The sequence below is a fragment of the Ananas comosus genome, linkage group 4 (assembly GCF_001540865.1).
Source record: "Ananas comosus cultivar F153 linkage group 4, ASM154086v1, whole genome shotgun sequence".
Lineage (NCBI taxonomy): Eukaryota > Viridiplantae > Streptophyta > Magnoliopsida > Poales > Bromeliaceae > Ananas > Ananas comosus.
The window spans coordinates 15,207,675-15,224,531 of NC_033624.1; the positions used below are offsets into that span (position 1 = coordinate 15,207,675).

General features: G+C 38.2%; 2 protein-coding genes across 3 annotated transcripts; one reads left to right on the top strand and one right to left on the bottom strand.

Annotated features, from left to right (window-relative positions):
* Positions 1,174–3,457, bottom strand: LOC109708655 (probable WRKY transcription factor 49). The gene is made up of 3 exons (XM_020230469.1): positions 3,153–3,457; positions 2,914–3,057; positions 1,174–1,918 (listed from the first exon to the last, which is right to left on the bottom strand). The coding sequence occupies exons 1-3, from the start codon at positions 3,413–3,415 to the stop codon at positions 1,396–1,398; spliced, it is 930 nt and encodes a 309-aa protein (XP_020086058.1). The 5' UTR covers positions 3,416–3,457; the 3' UTR covers positions 1,174–1,395.
* LOC109708654 (laccase-10-like) lies at positions 9,716–12,346 on the top strand. 2 transcript variants are annotated; one of them, XM_020230467.1, is made up of 6 exons: positions 9,716–9,858; positions 9,970–10,121; positions 10,227–10,471; positions 10,575–10,733; positions 10,873–11,832; positions 11,979–12,346. In XM_020230467.1, exons 1-6 carry the CDS (start codon positions 9,736–9,738, stop codon positions 12,107–12,109), a joined length of 1,770 nt encoding a protein of 589 aa, XP_020086056.1. In that variant the 5' UTR covers positions 9,716–9,735; the 3' UTR covers positions 12,110–12,346. The 2 variants fall into 2 exon arrangements, with proteins under 2 accessions (XP_020086056.1, XP_020086057.1); XM_020230468.1 differs by having other exon boundaries at positions 10,575–10,703.

Below are 16,857 nucleotides of genomic sequence, written 5' to 3' on the forward strand. Positions count from 1 at the left end.
GGATAGAAAAACCTAACAAGGCACTAATGAAAGTTTCTGAATATTTTATTTAAAATCTAAAAAAAATCACATTTCAATTTTCTACTATGCAAGTGTCAAACAAATTTTGTTGTGAGGCTCATTCATGGTGAACCACGTACATGCTAATATATTATATATGGCCCAATTCGTGACAGGCCCATTATTGAAGGCAAAAGTATTTCCTGAGCCGGGTGTATGAGATTTACTTGTACACCTATCAAAAGTGGGCTCTGTGCACGTTGCACAGAGTCAGCTATATTGGGCCATTCTAAGTCCAATATATTAACTTATTTGGGCCGGGTTTGTAGTTCCCTTGCCCTTTAAACTCAAAGAACCCAAATGGATCCAATATGGTATTGGATTTATTGGGCCGGGCTATGCTTAGTAGGCCTTGAGTAAGCCCAAATTCCAGTGGATAAGTCTATGTTTGGTATTTTTCGTTTTTATACTTATTTTAAGGAAAAATTTTCAATTCTCACCGGGGTTTGCTACTTATATAAAGGGGCCTGCTCATTTTTATTTTATTTTAATAGACTCGCCGGTAAGTTTATCAAAATCCTTAATTTATTAGAAAATTAAGTACAACTAAAATCTTTCTATTTCTACTGATTTTTTGGACTTATTCTAATCACTTAAATTTTGCTAAGAAAGCGTTTTGATTATCTATATAGAAAAATATATGTGACGCGTGAAAACATTAATGAGAAAAGCACTACTTTAAGAATCAACTGCCACCATAAATTTCTGGGGACCCATTTAGTCTAACGCATTGAAACAGCCTCCATTTGATCTAAATCCATCCTTCCAAAATAAAAATTAAAAAATTAAAAAATTAAAAAGCTTTCACAATAATTAAAAAAGAGAGGTTTTTTCTTATTTTTTTTTAGAAACGGAAGATCTTTTGTTATGAATAAAAAAAAAAACCACCATTGATCAGAGGATTAGGACTCAATTACGGATTTGACTTTAGTCAGAGTTTAATGTTGTGTGATCCAATTAAGCTCAATATATAGCAGTTGAGAATTTTTAACTTGTAGCAACTGAAGCGAATTATCTACCATAACTCCCTCTTGTAGAGGGTAAATCTATCAACAATAAAAACGCGAGAAATAAAGGTGATTTTAACCATAGTTTACAAAATACCATATTCGCTAAATGTACAGAAGTTGCTGATGAACATATCATAAAACATATAATTTACGTCGCCGCCGCATGGTTTAGCACTCCCTAACCTATAATTCTACATGGCAGCTCTGATTTCTCATAGTTTTATAGTTTATAAAAGCTACCATCTTAAGCTAATTAACAAGCTTGCAACTCAATGTACGTAATTCTAGTGCTAGTCCATTTGCCCAGCAATTAATTCCTTTTCTTTCACATAATGTTGGAGAGAATACTCATATCAATACAAGGCGAATTCGGAGTCCACGAAAGAGAGGAGATCGAAGGCGACGACGCCTGAGGCGAGTATGGATCGCACGAGGACGTCGTCGTCGAGTTGCATGGCTTTCTCACCAGCAGGGGAACTACATCTTCCAAAAGCCCGAGACCTCTCGCGCTCTTCTCGTCCTCGTCGAGGAGTCCATATTGTAGATCACCAAAACGATCTTCTCCTTGTGATTGTTCTGATGATACAATTGCTGAGCTGTGCGGTGCGGGTTCATGCGGCGCGTAATCTGGAATTTGGTTCTTGTGCCCCATTGGGTTGATCTTGGGCTTCTTCGCCGTGCTGAGGCCCGCGGAGTTGAACTCCGGGGACCGGGAAAGAAGGAAATGGGAGTAGGTGTAGTGAAGGTGGAGACCTTCGTACGTCACGACGAGCGTCTCCGGGTCCTCCGTCGATCTTTCCACTTGTTTCTTTGCGTTGCACCGCGGGTTGGTGCATCTGTAGTAACTCCTGCCCGAATAATGAAAATTAGATCGCGATAGTCAAAGATTTTTTATTTTGTTTTTGGATGAAGATAACAACTTTAAATTTACCACACGCATATAAAAAGCTAAAGGTTTGCTCTAGGAGTGCAAATTCAAAAGAGTCTATAAATGTACACTCTCCAATAAGGTTATTAAAGAGGTGTTGGGTGCAACTCTATCCTTAGTAACCATTTTGAGGCAGTGTTAGGAGGAGTGTTCAAAATTGAAATGTTGATTTTTACATGAAGTGGAAATTGGAATTGACTCGAGTCCATTTAAAGAGGCGGGTGGGGCATTTTTTGCGTAAATGGTTTTGCCCCACATAAAGAAAAAAACTGGGGGTTTTGAGAGGGAGAAATGGATTTAAATGGAAAAAACAGTGATTCTATTCAATTTACACCTACCCGATATATCTTACTAATGGTGGAAATTAACCAACTTTTTTATGTTCTCTTTGTCTCTCTAGGGATTCTTCGGTGTTGAAGAAGGAAAAAGAAGCATGAATAAAAGCAAGAGATGTTTCTTTATGCGGTTTATTTTCATTTACAAGGATTTTAATTGTAGCCTTTATCAATGTTGCGGAAAAAGAATGGCTATGTTAGGATGTTAGGTATATGCCGGCCACTATCTCCAAGTGTTACTCAAGTTATATTGTGAATTCGATCTCATACTTGTAACTTTTCTTTTTTTCTTTTTTTTTTAAAAAAAAACTTAGAAATTCGACTGCGAAACGATAGTATTTCCTATTTTGATAGGAACCATTCATTCAACTTAGTTAGGCATTATAATATCACCTAAATTTTTTTAAAGAAAAAAATTAATTGTGTTTTCATTTGGACAGAAGCATGAAAAGTAGAAATTAAGAAATAGCGTAAGCGCAATAGAAAATGGTGGAACACCTAGAAACACATGAATTTAGACAAAGAAAGTGTGTGCTACATGCAATATAACACATGAATTGATATTGTATGCGAAAAGGACCTTGGATTGGGGCTGTTTTTAATTGCTTTTTGGCCATATTTTCTCCACTTGTAACCATCATCACTGAGCCCGTTCCCACATGTCTTTATCCTCAGTGTGTACTTGTTCTCCATCTTACTCAACCCTTTCTCTGTTAAAGAAACTCTGAAACAAATATAAACCAAATCTAAACATACATCAATTTATCGCCAATTGTGAAAAGAAGAAGAAGAAGAAGAAGACAGTATATGTGAACCTACATGGGTCTAGAATTGTTTTGATTCTCTGTGTCACTGCTCTGGCTAGTTAGAGACAGCGCGCTCTCTATATCGCCGATCGTCGGGCCCGAATAGACCGTCGAGATTAGCTTGTTCACGACTGATTCGCGATGCGAATCCTCCTCTGCTTCCGCGACCTGCGGTGAGAAGAAGAGCGGTGTGGTGTTGTCGAGGAGCTCTCTCATGAGTTCCTCTCCCAACCCATCATGCCAATTTTGCTCCATCTCATCTAACTCATCCATCATGCTTTGTTTCAAAGTAAAAAAAGAAAAACAGGGGATAACAGGGGAGAGCTCAAACTTTGCTTTGTGACTTCATGCAGTGGTTAGTCTTATAAAGGTTCATCACTCATAAGATCACTTGTGTTAAATGACCAATATGCCCTTCATCTTTTCCCCTGTGCATGTCACCTCAAGGCATTATGTGCAGGTTTCTTTATTGAGCTATGGATTCTCAACATTTGATGGGGTTAGATACCAAAGTTTTGTAGCCCCCAAGTGGATCAAATTACCAAAACCACCTGACCCAATACCACCTATTCAACTAATGCAACTTAAAGTATGATTGAATAAACCTTCCAACTAATGCATATATGGAGCCTTTGGTGTGAGTCCTCATATTGAATTACTGATGTGGAGTCTCAGTTATGTCCACTAGTGCAACTTGGAATGCATGTAATTTAACCAGTATTAAAGGCTTTGTGATTTATAATCACAATGGTGTGGTTGACACTTGACACACCACAATTTTTACTTTTTTTTTTTCCCCCACCCCATATGGTGGTTAAGAACTTAAGACATATAACACAATATTTCTAAGAACATGCCCCTAAACTACAGTGTTAGGGCATGGATATGTGTCTCTTTCCATTGGAGCAACTACCACACTAAAGCTAGAAAAAAATATCAAATTTAAGCAAGCCCTCATACCTAACCCTTAGCCCTTTCCCCTAACTAAAATGCACCAATTATCCCAAAATTAGTGCTAGGAATTGTATCACAAGCATCAACAAATCAATGCATGAGGACAAGTGCCTTCTTAATTAATTTTTCTCCTTTAATTAATTGCCAATAAGATGGTCATTTATTTTCCATCACTCTCACTCTATCCCCAGTTAAAGGACACCCTTCTCTTTTCCTTTTGGAATAATAACCAAAGAATAAGATTAAATTCCATTAATTGGTACCAACATCCAATCAACTCATCAACTTCAAATGAAGGGCATTTTTGTCCTTCCACTTTATTACATGGTGTTTTTTACAATAAATTTTCTTGTGACTCATCTTCTACCACTTCCAACCAAAAACAATTGGATGGGAGTGAAGAAATAAATCAATGATAGAAGGTTTAGGTGGTTTCCTTCACATGGAGTTGACTTTTAGATGGAGCATGGTAATAGCACAATCACACATAGGAAGATCCACAGTAAAACAAAGATAAAATATGTGATTTGTCCCTACAATATTCTAAGATCTTCTTTTGGTTCTTTATAACTTTCGTTTGCACATTTTAGCATGTTTCTAAATTTTCATATATATTACGCTTTAATATTATCAGGATCTACTTATCTGTAAAATAATTATATTATCTTAATTTAATTTGAAAAGTTAAAATTATTATTACTCTACAATATTAGAAGTCACAACTCTTATATTTAGGGAGAAGATAAAGGGGGGAAAAAATTCAAAATCTAAAGTGTTTAAAAGTGAAAGGTATAAGGATCAAATTAGTAATACGAGTTAGTGGAAGGACTATATGTACAATATTTTACACATATTTTACATGTAAAAACAATGTTGGGAAAGAAAACAAAAGAAATTAAAGAGAGTGTGTGTGTGTGGAGAGAGAGGACGCAAGGGGACAAGGCGTTGACCGACAGAGGGCGTGATGAGGTTGAGATGGCGGGAGGAAAACAGTCAACGCCCACTTGGACCATTCGGAGACCAAATTTCAAAAATAATAGTAAAATAAAATAAAATAACAACATAAAAAAAAACTTTTACTTTCATTTTTATTTATTTTTTATTATTATTGTGAGGGGAGCGGGAAGAGTCAACGCGGACGTGGGGCCCGGGCGTGCAGTGGCCGTGAGGTGGCAACGGCATGTGGATTTGTCGCGCGTGTCACGTGCGACGTGTGAACCGGTTTGGTGTGTTCCCCACAAGTTGTAACTCTTCGTAGCTAATCCTATACAATTCGTTTTCTTTTGGTTTTTTTTTTTTTGTTTTTTATTTCTTTTTTATTTTTACTTTGGATTTTGACCATGTGTCATTAACCAATGATGAACCGAAGCTTCTCAAGAAAAAAGAGAAGAGAAAGAGATTTTTTTTTGGCGCTTAATGTATGTTATATCTATAGTGATAATTTGTTGGTTTTTTAAAATAATTTATCTTTTAAATTTTTTTAAAAAAATAGCAGATAACATTGGATCTAGCAATTTAGAGCTTTTGTTTTAGACAAAAGAAAAATAAATAGGTACTCCCGAGAAAGCGCGCCTTTAACCCGTGTTCCCTAACGTAACATTCTTCTCGTTGACATAATCAACTAAGCGGGTCAAAAAATAAAAATGAAAGCTTCTCCTTCTCCTCCTCCACTCCTCGTTAACTTATGTGGTCGCTTTGACGCTCGAGTTGATAGTTTGTACTCTTCATTCATCAGTTTTCGAATTCGTGATATACATGCGACTTCAATTGCAACAGCAGAAGCTGAAAATATGTAAAGAAGTAATTAAACATTTATGTAATCAATTTTAGTTGCGTATATCTCGTTCAAATTTACACTATACCGAACATGGATTTCCTTTCATATAGATACAAAGAGTTCAGTGAAACAATTAGATTTATCAGTAAATCTAATAATGATTCTTCGTTTGTTGCTTTCGATTTAATTATTCTTTTGTACCAGATACTCGAGGAGTGAGATTGGGCCCAGCCCATGTTGCACCAGGGCTGAGCCATGCTTAGTCCAATTCCTGAAAAAATCCATCATCAGCTTAACGGGCCGATCGAGAACATAAACCCGCTGGGCCAATTTATTCAATTTTCGTTTATTTTCTTTCTTTTTAGAAATAAACTTAACTGAAAATGTGAATCAATTAGGATTCGAAATTTGGACCTCGGGTATCAACCATCAAGTCTTTTGTCTCTTGCGCTAGGGACAGTCGGTTTATTTTACGGTTTTGTTAAACAAATTGTGCATGCGATAGCTTAATTTGTGTGAAAGAATTTATGGAACAAAGTTACTCACCTCGCACAAATTTTTGCCCTTTGAGAAACAATATATATCGTAAACTAACCAATAACTTAAGGCTTGAATTTATTTATTTATTTATTTATTTTTCGAAACATTCATACGAGAATTCGAATTTCCGAGATCTAAAACAGCATTGTGAGTATGGTGATTGTGGATAATTATGAATGATACTTATATTTGAAATCCTATATGCTTGAAGTCCCCCCTCAGCAATACTTTAATTTTCCTTTTATTTATCGTTCGATTTGAGTCCATAAACACATTTGATTAGAAATTTAGTAGGCCATGCTTTTCCTCTTTCACACTCTTTAATCTCTTTCTGCTTTATTTCGTCCTTTAATTCTTGGTGATTTATTTGAAATCACTAAGAACTTTTTGGACGCGGAGGCCGCAGCTGCCTCCACTTTGTACGCGTAATTCATCATGTTTTATGAATGAAGCATGTAACTTGCTATCTATTTCTCAAAAAAAAAAAAAAATCTTGGTGATTTATTTTTCGCCCTTTTTTATTCAATAGGCTTGATCACTCTAGCCTAATTATTACAGATCGATCAGATCTAATCAGATTCATTGGATTGGACTGGTTCTTTAAAATAAAGGCCCAAAAAAAATTCAGATCAAACCTGAAATTATCATTTCCTCGATCGGTTGATCTGACCCAGCTAGGGATTTATATATTTAATCTGACTTGACCCAACCAACTTGCGAGCAGGTGGATCAAATCACTCGAATTCGATTCTAAACTGCTTTAATGTGATCTTATAATGCTAAGCTCACATCTCTCAAATCTCAATAGTTGGTATAAAAGTAATAAATAGGCACTGGAATATGTATGAAGTGGATCCAACGTCGTTTTCACGGTAACAGACATGCCCAACGGTGTGTGGACTAGAAAGAAATCTATAGTTGGGGGATTCAATCATAGAACCAGTGATTGAAAGACATTCAAAACACACCAAGAAAAGAAAAGGAACACAAATAATAGCTTAGAAATGGGATTATATATGTATGTGAAACTAATGCTTGATTGATCAAAAGTTGGTTCCTTAGTAACCAAGACAAATTAAAGTGTTTGGAGTCAATGGAAGATCTCAAATAAGTGCTAGAAAGGAAAGAGAATCACTTGAGAAAGTGGTAAGTGTAGGAGGTTTCACAAGTTCTAAGTAAGAATCACAAATTATAAAGTTGAGAGAGAGAGATAAAGGGGGGAGGGGAACCATGAACTGGTAGATATAAAGAATGGTCTCTATCAGAAAAGAAAGCCGCACAAAGAACATGATAGATGCAGTTTAATAAGATTCTCGTATATGTAGCACTCTTTTTGTCGCAAAAATTTTGCCATATTAGCCAACACAGGTCTACGGGTCTTTTTGGCTAAGTTGTAGAATGTATTGTCCTTAAGTATAGTATTATCTAAATAGTACTAGTGAAAAATATTAATACACTAAAATATTTCAAACAATTGTTTTCATGGGCTTGGGGCTAGGAAACTCAAAATATTTTGTACTCAAAAGGCGATATAAAAACTGTTCCTGCTAAAAATAGAAATAACATCAAAGTGGGCAGCGGCATCATAATATAAACGTACATCTGGTCGATTTTGGAACACGTACGGAAAAGAAATGTGGGCACAGTTATAGCTAGCTCATATATTGTACACCTTTTATTTTCTTGATTTTATTAGAAAATTTCATCTGAGTGCTCTAATATTGTGTGCAAATATTGTTTTTCCTTTTTTGCCTTCTTTTTAATTAAAATCGAGTTTGCTGTAATAACACTACTCAGTCTTCGATCAATTACTATACGTGACAAATTAAACTTTCTACAAGGATCAATAACATATAAATTTGGTGGAAATTTGATACGACAAGTGGTTAATTTGGTAGTAATATATATATATATATATATAGAGAGAGAGAGAGAGAGAGAGAGTCCGGCTGCTATGCTATTAATAGTACGAAGCACTTGGTGCTACTAAGTTTTCCGCCGTTAGATCTTCCATTTTCATCATTTTCATCCGTTAGATTATATTATTTAACCAACCACTCACTCAACCCTAAGGGGCCCACATCATCCTAACTGCACATCTCATAATCCAATGGCCAAAAACTTGGTAGCACCAATGACTTGGTGCTATTAATAGCATAGTAGTCTAGTTCTATATATATATATATATATTCGGAGTAGTATTTTGATATTTGTTTTTTTTACTACGTACAAATTGAACCCATGCAATCCTTTTGAATACCCGTGTCCTGCATAACCAACTTCATGCTCGTATATTAAATGTGTTATACGGCAACGTTATTTGTTGACCGTGCCAGCAAATTTCGTACCTTTGGTCCCTCACATGCCTAAGTTCCTCTAATATGGGCTCGTGCCGAGCCCCACAGCAAAGAAGAAGCTATTGTCCACGTTCTGCGGTACATTGGCTGAGTACTGCACGTTTGTTAAGCTGCGCATGCAGCTTGCTGCTAAAGAACTTCACCACGAAGGCGGCGGTGTCGTTACTTTAGCACGGGTAGTGTTGGGTTACCATGCATGGTATTCGAGGATGGCTCAGGCGGTGGTGTTGTCGAAGGAGCTGACGCCTATGGCTTATATAGGGACACGTTGCCATGACGAAAAACGCATTTGGAAGGACGTTGGCGGTTAACTGACCAGGGGTAGTGATGACGAAGGGCTCGACGTCGACGATTGTGAGGGTGCGTGTCCTTGGCAATGCTAAAGAAGAGGTTGTTGAGTGCAGCGTTGATCGATCATGCGGTTTTTATGCCATATATCCCACGCTTCACCTTGAGTTTGAATGTATCTGCATGCCGCGTAGGAAGAGCCAAAGTTCGACTACCGTACTCAATCTTGTAAACGGTAGAAAACGGTCAGCGACCTGAACATAATTATAAGTGATCATTTCAAACGTGACTACAACACCCCAGATTAGCTAAGAACAGCTATACTGAAAAGTGATAATTTTAAGAAAAATCCACAGCTTCGAGAGTACAGCTTCGAGAGTAGCTGCACTAAAAAGCTGCGTTTACTTTGTGCGCACTCTAAAATTCAGCTCTACCCAACTCTCGGGCCAACTCGACATGACCCCCTAATGAGAAAAAAGGTGACACAAATTTTGAGTACGTACATACACCTATTTAATTTGTGATATGTTTCATCATCATCATATCATTACCTAATCAACCAAACATGTTTACACACCCTCTATAAATATATCTCACTCTTCAACTCTCCCATGTAGCTCTGAGTAAACATTTTTCTATATATCATCGGGAGACGTACGTGTTATAGTGTAATTAATTAGATGGAGGTTTCTCTTCTCACTCTAATAACAAGCTCGAGGTTTCAACTGCTTCTCGCAGTGTGCACTCTACTGGCGCTACCACAGCTCATATTCGCGAGCACGACGAGATACTACAATTTCGATGTGTGTTAGAGTAGTTACTTATTTGATTTGAGCGAGACTATCATATTTGAATGGGCGGCTAATATAAGCGTTTCCATTTTACATTTTCTTGACGTTCTTTTTTCCCTTTAGATAAGACGACAAAATGTGACGCGACTGTGCCACACGAGAAGCATCCCGACAGTGAATGGCCAGTTCCCGGGGCCTAAGATCGTCGTCAGGGAGGGTGACCGCGTGATCGTGAAGGTGACTAACAACATTCTGAACAACGTCACTCTTCACTGGTGATAACTTACAATCCTCGTGCGACTAATTACTAAATAGTGCAAATCTGTTCGTTATTTAGATCTGTCATCTCATGAAATCTCTCTTATGTTATTTTTAAACAGGCACGGAGTTCGACAATTACAAAGCGGTTGGTCCGATGGCCCGGCCTACGTAACCCAATGCCCGATCCAAACGGGCCAAAGTTATGCATACAACTTCACCATAGTGGGCCAAAGAGGGACTCTGTTTTGGCACGCCCACATATCTTGGATGAGGTATTCTCTGTATGGGCCAATCATTATTCTCCCCAAAATTGGTCTCCCTTACCCCTTTCCTAAACCCTACAAGGAAGTGCCAATTATCTTCGGTAATGACTCGCTTAGTTGATTTACTTGTGCTTAAACATGGTTAATCGCTAATCAATTAGTTAGTTGAGTTGTTAATTAAATACTATTTGATATGAATTACAGGGGAGTGGTTTAATGTTGACCCTGAAGCAGTTATTGCGCAGGCCTTGCGAACGGGCGGTAGCCCAAATGTGTCCGACGCGTACATCATTAATGGGCTTCCCGGCCCATTGTATAATTGTTCGAGCAATGGTAATATTACCAAACAAAGTGCACCATCAGGTTATACTCAAAAGATATATTTATGATACTTAATAAAATCTCGTTGACGCTAATGTAAAGCCGTAATCAAGATCTTAAGAAAGAAAATATATGGCCAAAGGACGAAAGTCAAACTTTGACTTTTACTACGTGGCTGCAGACACATTCAAACTGAAGGTGAAGCCCGGGAAAACGTATCTCCTCCGCATGATAAACGCTGCACTCAACGACGAGCTCTTCTTCAGCATTGCCAACCACACCCTCACCATTGTCGACGTCGACGGCGTCTACGTCAAGCCCTTCAACTCCAACGTCATCCTCATCACCCCTGGTCAAACCACCAACGTCCTACTCCGCACCAAACCCACGGCCCCAAACGCATTTTTCCTCATGGCGGCGCGTCCTTACGCCACGGGCCTCGGCACCTTCGACAACACCACCACCTCCGCCATCCTCGAATACCGTCCTAAGCCATCCAAATATTACAACATTACATTCCCACTATTTAAACCGACGCTGCCTGTGCTAAACGACACCGTCTTTGCCGCAAACTTTAGCAGTAACCTACGCAGCCTAGCGAACAGGCAGTACCCCGCCAACGTGCCGCAGAACGTGGACAAGCGCTTCTTCTTCACCGTCGGGCTCGGCACGAGCCCGTGCCCGCACAACCGAACATGTCAGGGACCCAACGGAACAAAATTCGCTGCCACAGTCAACAACATCTCGTGGGCCCTACCCGACACGGCCATTTTACAGGCCCATTTCTACGGTAGGTCCAACGGGATCTACGCAACGGATTTTCCGGTCCAACCCCCCTTTCCGTTCAACTACACGGGGACGCCGCCGAACAACACACTGGTGAGCAACGGAACGAAGGTGGTGGTGGTACCGTTTAATACGAGTGTGGAGTTAGTTATGCAGGATACTAGTGTACTAGGCGCGGAGAGCCACCCCTTGCACCTGCACGGGTTCAATTTCTTTGTAGTGGGTCAAGGGTTCGGGAATTATGACACGGTGAACGACCCGGCCCGGTTCAATTTGGTCGACCCGGTTGAGAGGAACACAGTCGGGGTTCCTGATGGGGGGTGGGTCGCCATCCGTTTTTTCGCCGACAATCCGGGTGAGCCCTCTTATTTGTTAAGACTATTCAATGAACTGTTTTTCCTTCTTTTTTTTTTTGTTTTGATCAAATCGATTTAAAGCCCATTGGGCTTGTTTGGCCCATAAAGGCCCAATCCAAATAGTGTGCTGACGTGTCATTGACAGGTGTATGGCTGATGCATTGCCACCTAGACGTGCACACCAGCTGGGGGCTGAGGATGGCGTGGGTGGTGAACGATGGGCCCCTCCCTAATCAAAAGCTGCCTCCTCCGCCGTCCGATCTTCCCGAGTGTTGAAGATCGACTGGGGGCGAAGTTTGGTGTCAACTTCTTATATCTCTATCTTCCGCTCACCAATTTATAACGCAGGGCTTCATTTGCATGGTTTTTTTTTGCATTTTTTGTTAATTTCTTTACATCTTTGAAAACAGGAGAAACACAGATAGATTTGTTTTAGGCGCTTTATTAGAGTTTTTCCAGATGCCATGGTGATAAAAATATAATCATGCCAAACTTGTGTCATCTCATTTGTCTCTCGTGACCTCCAATAAAAAAAAATAATTTGCTCTTCAAAACAAAAAATAGTAATAATAAGAATAATAATTTTAAGATGAGAAGGCGGGAGAGAGCGAAGGAGAAATTACAGAGAGATTAATTTTTTCGCTACGTGAGTAAAAGTCAGTGTTTGCTTAGGATGCCCCGTAAACAAGCATGCTACCCCTCTCTCTCTCTCTCTCTCTCTCTCTCTCTCTCTCTCTCTCTTAGGAAAAAAAAAACTCTCTCCATCTAAACTAAAATAGATTTATTAGAGCAATCAAATTACTTAACCACAGTCGATTGGCCCTGGATTAACCCAAAGCGAATCAATTCCGAGCATAATGGGCCGAGTTGGACCCTAATAAACGTGGGCTTTTTGGGCCGAGGAGAGTGCACACCGCACACGTGGCATTACGTGGGCTTTTTGGGCCGAGGAGACGTGCACAACGCACACGTGGCATTGGCAACATTCACGCACCTCGTGATGCGACGTGTGCCTCGGCGTACACGAGATGGAACCGTAGGGGAGGGGAACATGTACTCCCTCATGCACGCCGTCACGTCCTTTTAGCTGTTCGGCGCCGTGGTCCACCGTCCGATTGGGACGCCACAACGCCCTGTCGCCGTATCGGCCCAACACCCGCGCTACACTGCCGACGTGGCCTCACGCCCGTTGTCGGATCCCCGTCGCTCTCAGCACCAGCGCCCCCGCACGAGCTGCTCCGTGCTACGTCAGCATCAACGCCCCCCCACCGCCCGTCCGTTGACCGTTGACTGGGCCCGAGTCGAGCTTGTTTGGTTGGGCCTCGTCTGGGTCGGGAATGGGCCGGGGCCCATGTTCATCGTCCTCACACGTGTCCTTGATTCGGCGCAGGTACAGCCGCAGCTGGGCCCTTCGATGGACGATCGACGCTGATCCAGCAGCTATATGTATACACATCTGCCCTCACCTTTTCAATCAGAGCCGTTTATTTTTCCTCATGGGTACCCATCAAACGTTGCGAATGGTCCCCGTAAAAAAATAAATTAAATTAATTACTTTTTTTTCCTTATTTTCTTTTCCTATATGTTAGTATGAATTATTTTAACTTAAACATTAATTATGAGCAAACAATTAAACTGACTCTTGTCAGATATCTAGCTACCCTTTTTTTGTCTTTGTTTTTATTTTCGTCTTTCCTTTTTCAATATACCATCCTCTCTGTCTCTGTATCTGTCTCTCTCTCCATATATGCTGTTGAATGAATCAAAGTGTCACTAGCTAGCGAACGTCATATACACATAGTCATAGCCTGACAATGTATGTCATATTACCACCCGGTTCTTACAATTACAGGTCTCAGTAAATATAATAAATTATAAATATATTTTTATAAAGTTTAATTTTTATATATTGTTTCTGTAAAAATTTTAATTTTTTAAATATATTTCTTTAATTTATTACCGTTATGGAACTGTTTATATTTAAGTAAAATTTTAATTTTACCATCACAAATATGTTCACCCCCCGTGAGCTAAATAGTTTAATATAAAAGAAGCAAAATTGTTAATTAAGTTATCTGATAAACTAACTAGAATTAAGTATTTAACATATAGTTAACTAAAAATTCTAACGGATTCTAATAATATGAATATATTTAAAAATATTAAAATCTTTAGAGAAACAACATATAAAAATTAAATTTTATAGAAATATATTTACAAACCATTATGTTTATAGAAACCTATATAAAATTAAACCATATATATATATATATATATAAAATTGAGCTCCTATATTTTAAAAGTACTGAGTTATCGATTATTGTTGATTTTTGGCTATTAAATTAATAAACATGCGATTAGGATGATATGAGATTTTTAGGGTCAAGCAGATTATTGGTTAAATAGTATAATTTAACGGCTATCAAATGCTTAGTACTTTTAAAAGTACTATAGCCAAACTCTCTCTCTCTCTCTCTCTCTCTCTATATATATATATATATATAATCCGGCTATGATGCTTATAAATGCACTATCAAACATTTTGTGCTTGTAAATTTTTTACCGTTAGATCTACGGTTTTGATCATTTTCAACCGTTAGATTATACTATTCAACCAACCACCTACTCCACCCTAGGAAGCCCATATCATCCTAACCGCGTATCCCTTAATCCAATGTCAAAAAATCTACAAGCACTATTTTTAAAAGCANTGAGAGATAGGTAGCACGTTACCCGCTTCGTTTATTTCATTTAGAAATAAACTTAGCTGAAAATGTGAATCAACTAGGATTCGAACTTGGGTCTCGGGTACCAACCACCAAGCCCTTTGCCACTTGCTCTAGGGACGATTGGTGTGCTTGTAAATTTTTTACCGTTAGATCTACGATTTTGATCATTTTCAACCGTTAGATTATACTATTCAACCAACCACCTACTCAACCCTAGGAAGTCCATATCATCCTAACCGCGTATCCCTTAATCCAATGTCCAAAAATCTACAAGCACTATTTTTAAAAGCATAGGAGCTCAATGTTATATATATATATATATCTATATATAGTGGGCCGGTATGCTTCTGGAAGTACAGAGCTCTCCGTGCTTTCAACTTGTTTTCGATGTTCGGACTTCCGAATCTACGATCGGCTCAATTAGACTTGATCTAGAGTATTTGAAGTACCTAGAAAATAAATTTTGTGATTTTTCGATATCATTTGCCTAGTGATTGAAGGGGCTCAAAATCAATAATTTTAATGGCCGTGGTGAGCCGTTTGTAAGTTTGACGGTGTAGAAATATTCAAATCACATGAAATTTTGATAGAAAATTCTTTATACCATATAAAACAAGATCAATAACTTTGATCTAAAATTTTAATATCATATCATCATATTTTGTAAGATTTTTATTTTCAGCCGTTGATTTTGAGCTACGTCGATCACTAGGCAAATTATATCGAAAAATTGCAAAATTTAGTTTCTAGATACTTCAAATACTCTAGATCAAGTCTAACGGAGCCACATGTCGAGGGTCGATAGTGCCGACACATCGAAACAATTAGAAGCACGGAGCGCGTCTGGGCTTCCAGAAGCATACCAGACGCCACTATATATATAATATAATACTATAGTCCGGCTACTATATTTTTATGAGTATTGGCTCCTTATACTCATAAGTTTTCGGCCCTTAAATTTATTCCATTGATCAATCCTACGGGGACCTCTATTATTCTAAGATGGGACCACCGTCATCTAACCACACATCCCATTCAATCAACGATTAAAAATTTATGAGTATAAAGGGGTCTTATACTCATAGAGTATAGTAGCCCCAGCTATATCATATATGTGTGTGTAATATATATATAGAGAGGAGAGAGACGAGAGTTGGACTGGACTTATTATTAGTAGCAAAATCCTATTGTTCTACCAGTTTTTAGCCTTTGATCAACTCTTTTCGTTATTTCTAACGCATTGGATATTAATACTATAACCAGTGGAGACCGCTCAACCTAAGGGGCTACTCAAATCTAACCGACTAATATCATCATAACCCTACAATTTTCATCAAGCGGTTAAAAAATTGATAGCAAAAAGAACGTTTTTACTATTAATAGTATTCCGCCTAATTCTATATATATATATATATATATATATATATATATATATAATATATAATGAATTGAGCTAGAATTCTTTCAAAAGCACCAGCCCCTTGGTGCTTTTGAATTTCTAGTCCTTGGATCTACTCTTGATTACTAATATCCTTGGATCAAACACTATTCCACCTACCACTCATCTCAATTCTACATCTCTCCATCCAATGGCTAAAAATTCAAAAACACCCTCTTGGTGCTTTATGAGAGTATTCTAACTCAACTCATATATATACATATAGAGAGAGAGAGAGAGAGAGAGAAAGAGACCAAATTTCAGCCCTTCCGTATTGCAAGTTGTTTTCGATGATGGACTTCTAATTCGGCGATCGTTTCGCTAAAATATGATCTACCGCTATTGAACTATCTAGAAACCAAATTTTCATAATTTTGACTTTGTTTGCCTAATGAACGAGTAGCCTCAAAATGAATGGCTGAGAATAAAAATCTCATAAAAAAATAATATAAAGTTCTCAAATTTCAAATTGAAAGTATTGTTCTTACGGTTAATGTTAAGTAGAATTTTTATTAAAATTAATGTAATTGAAAATTTCTACACCGTTAAAATTTAAAAACGTGCCACACCGGCCGTTAAAATATAATTTTTGAGACCCTGTGATCGCTTGATAAATAATGTCGAAAATAATAAAATTAGTTTCTAGATAGTCCCAGTATGTGTAGATTATGCCTAACGAAGTCGATCGTCGAATCAGATATCCTATAATCGAAAATAACTTACAAAGCGAAAAATCTTCCATACTTTTCAAAGCACGGAGTATGTACTCTCTCTCTCTCTTCTTATATATATATATCTATACCTCTATATTAATCCGCAATGTTTAGAGTGACGCTGCATAACCTCAATTTGTTTGA

Bases quoted from the DNA above. Each gene is read 5' to 3' on its own strand.
- LOC109708655 (XM_020230469.1), bottom strand. From the start codon at position 3,415: ATGATGGATGAGTTAGATGAGATGGAGCAAAATTGGCATGATGGGTTG. The intron at 3,058-3,152 runs GTAGGTTCACAT...TATTTGTTTCAG, and splicing joins CAAAACAATTCTAGACCCAT to AGTTTCTTTAACAGAGAAAG. The intron at 1,919-2,913 runs GTCCTTTTCGCA...TTATTCGGGCAG, and splicing joins AAAAACAGCCCCAATCCAAG to GAGTTACTACAGATGCACCA.
- LOC109708654 (XM_020230467.1), top strand. From the start codon at position 9,736: ATGGAGGTTTCTCTTCTCACTCTAATAACAAGCTCGAGGTTTCAACTG. The intron at 9,859-9,969 runs GTGTGTTAGAGT...TTTTCCCTTTAG, and splicing joins CGAGATACTACAATTTCGAT to ATAAGACGACAAAATGTGAC. The intron at 11,833-11,978 runs GTGAGCCCTCTT...TGTCATTGACAG, and splicing joins TTTTTTCGCCGACAATCCGG to GTGTATGGCTGATGCATTGC.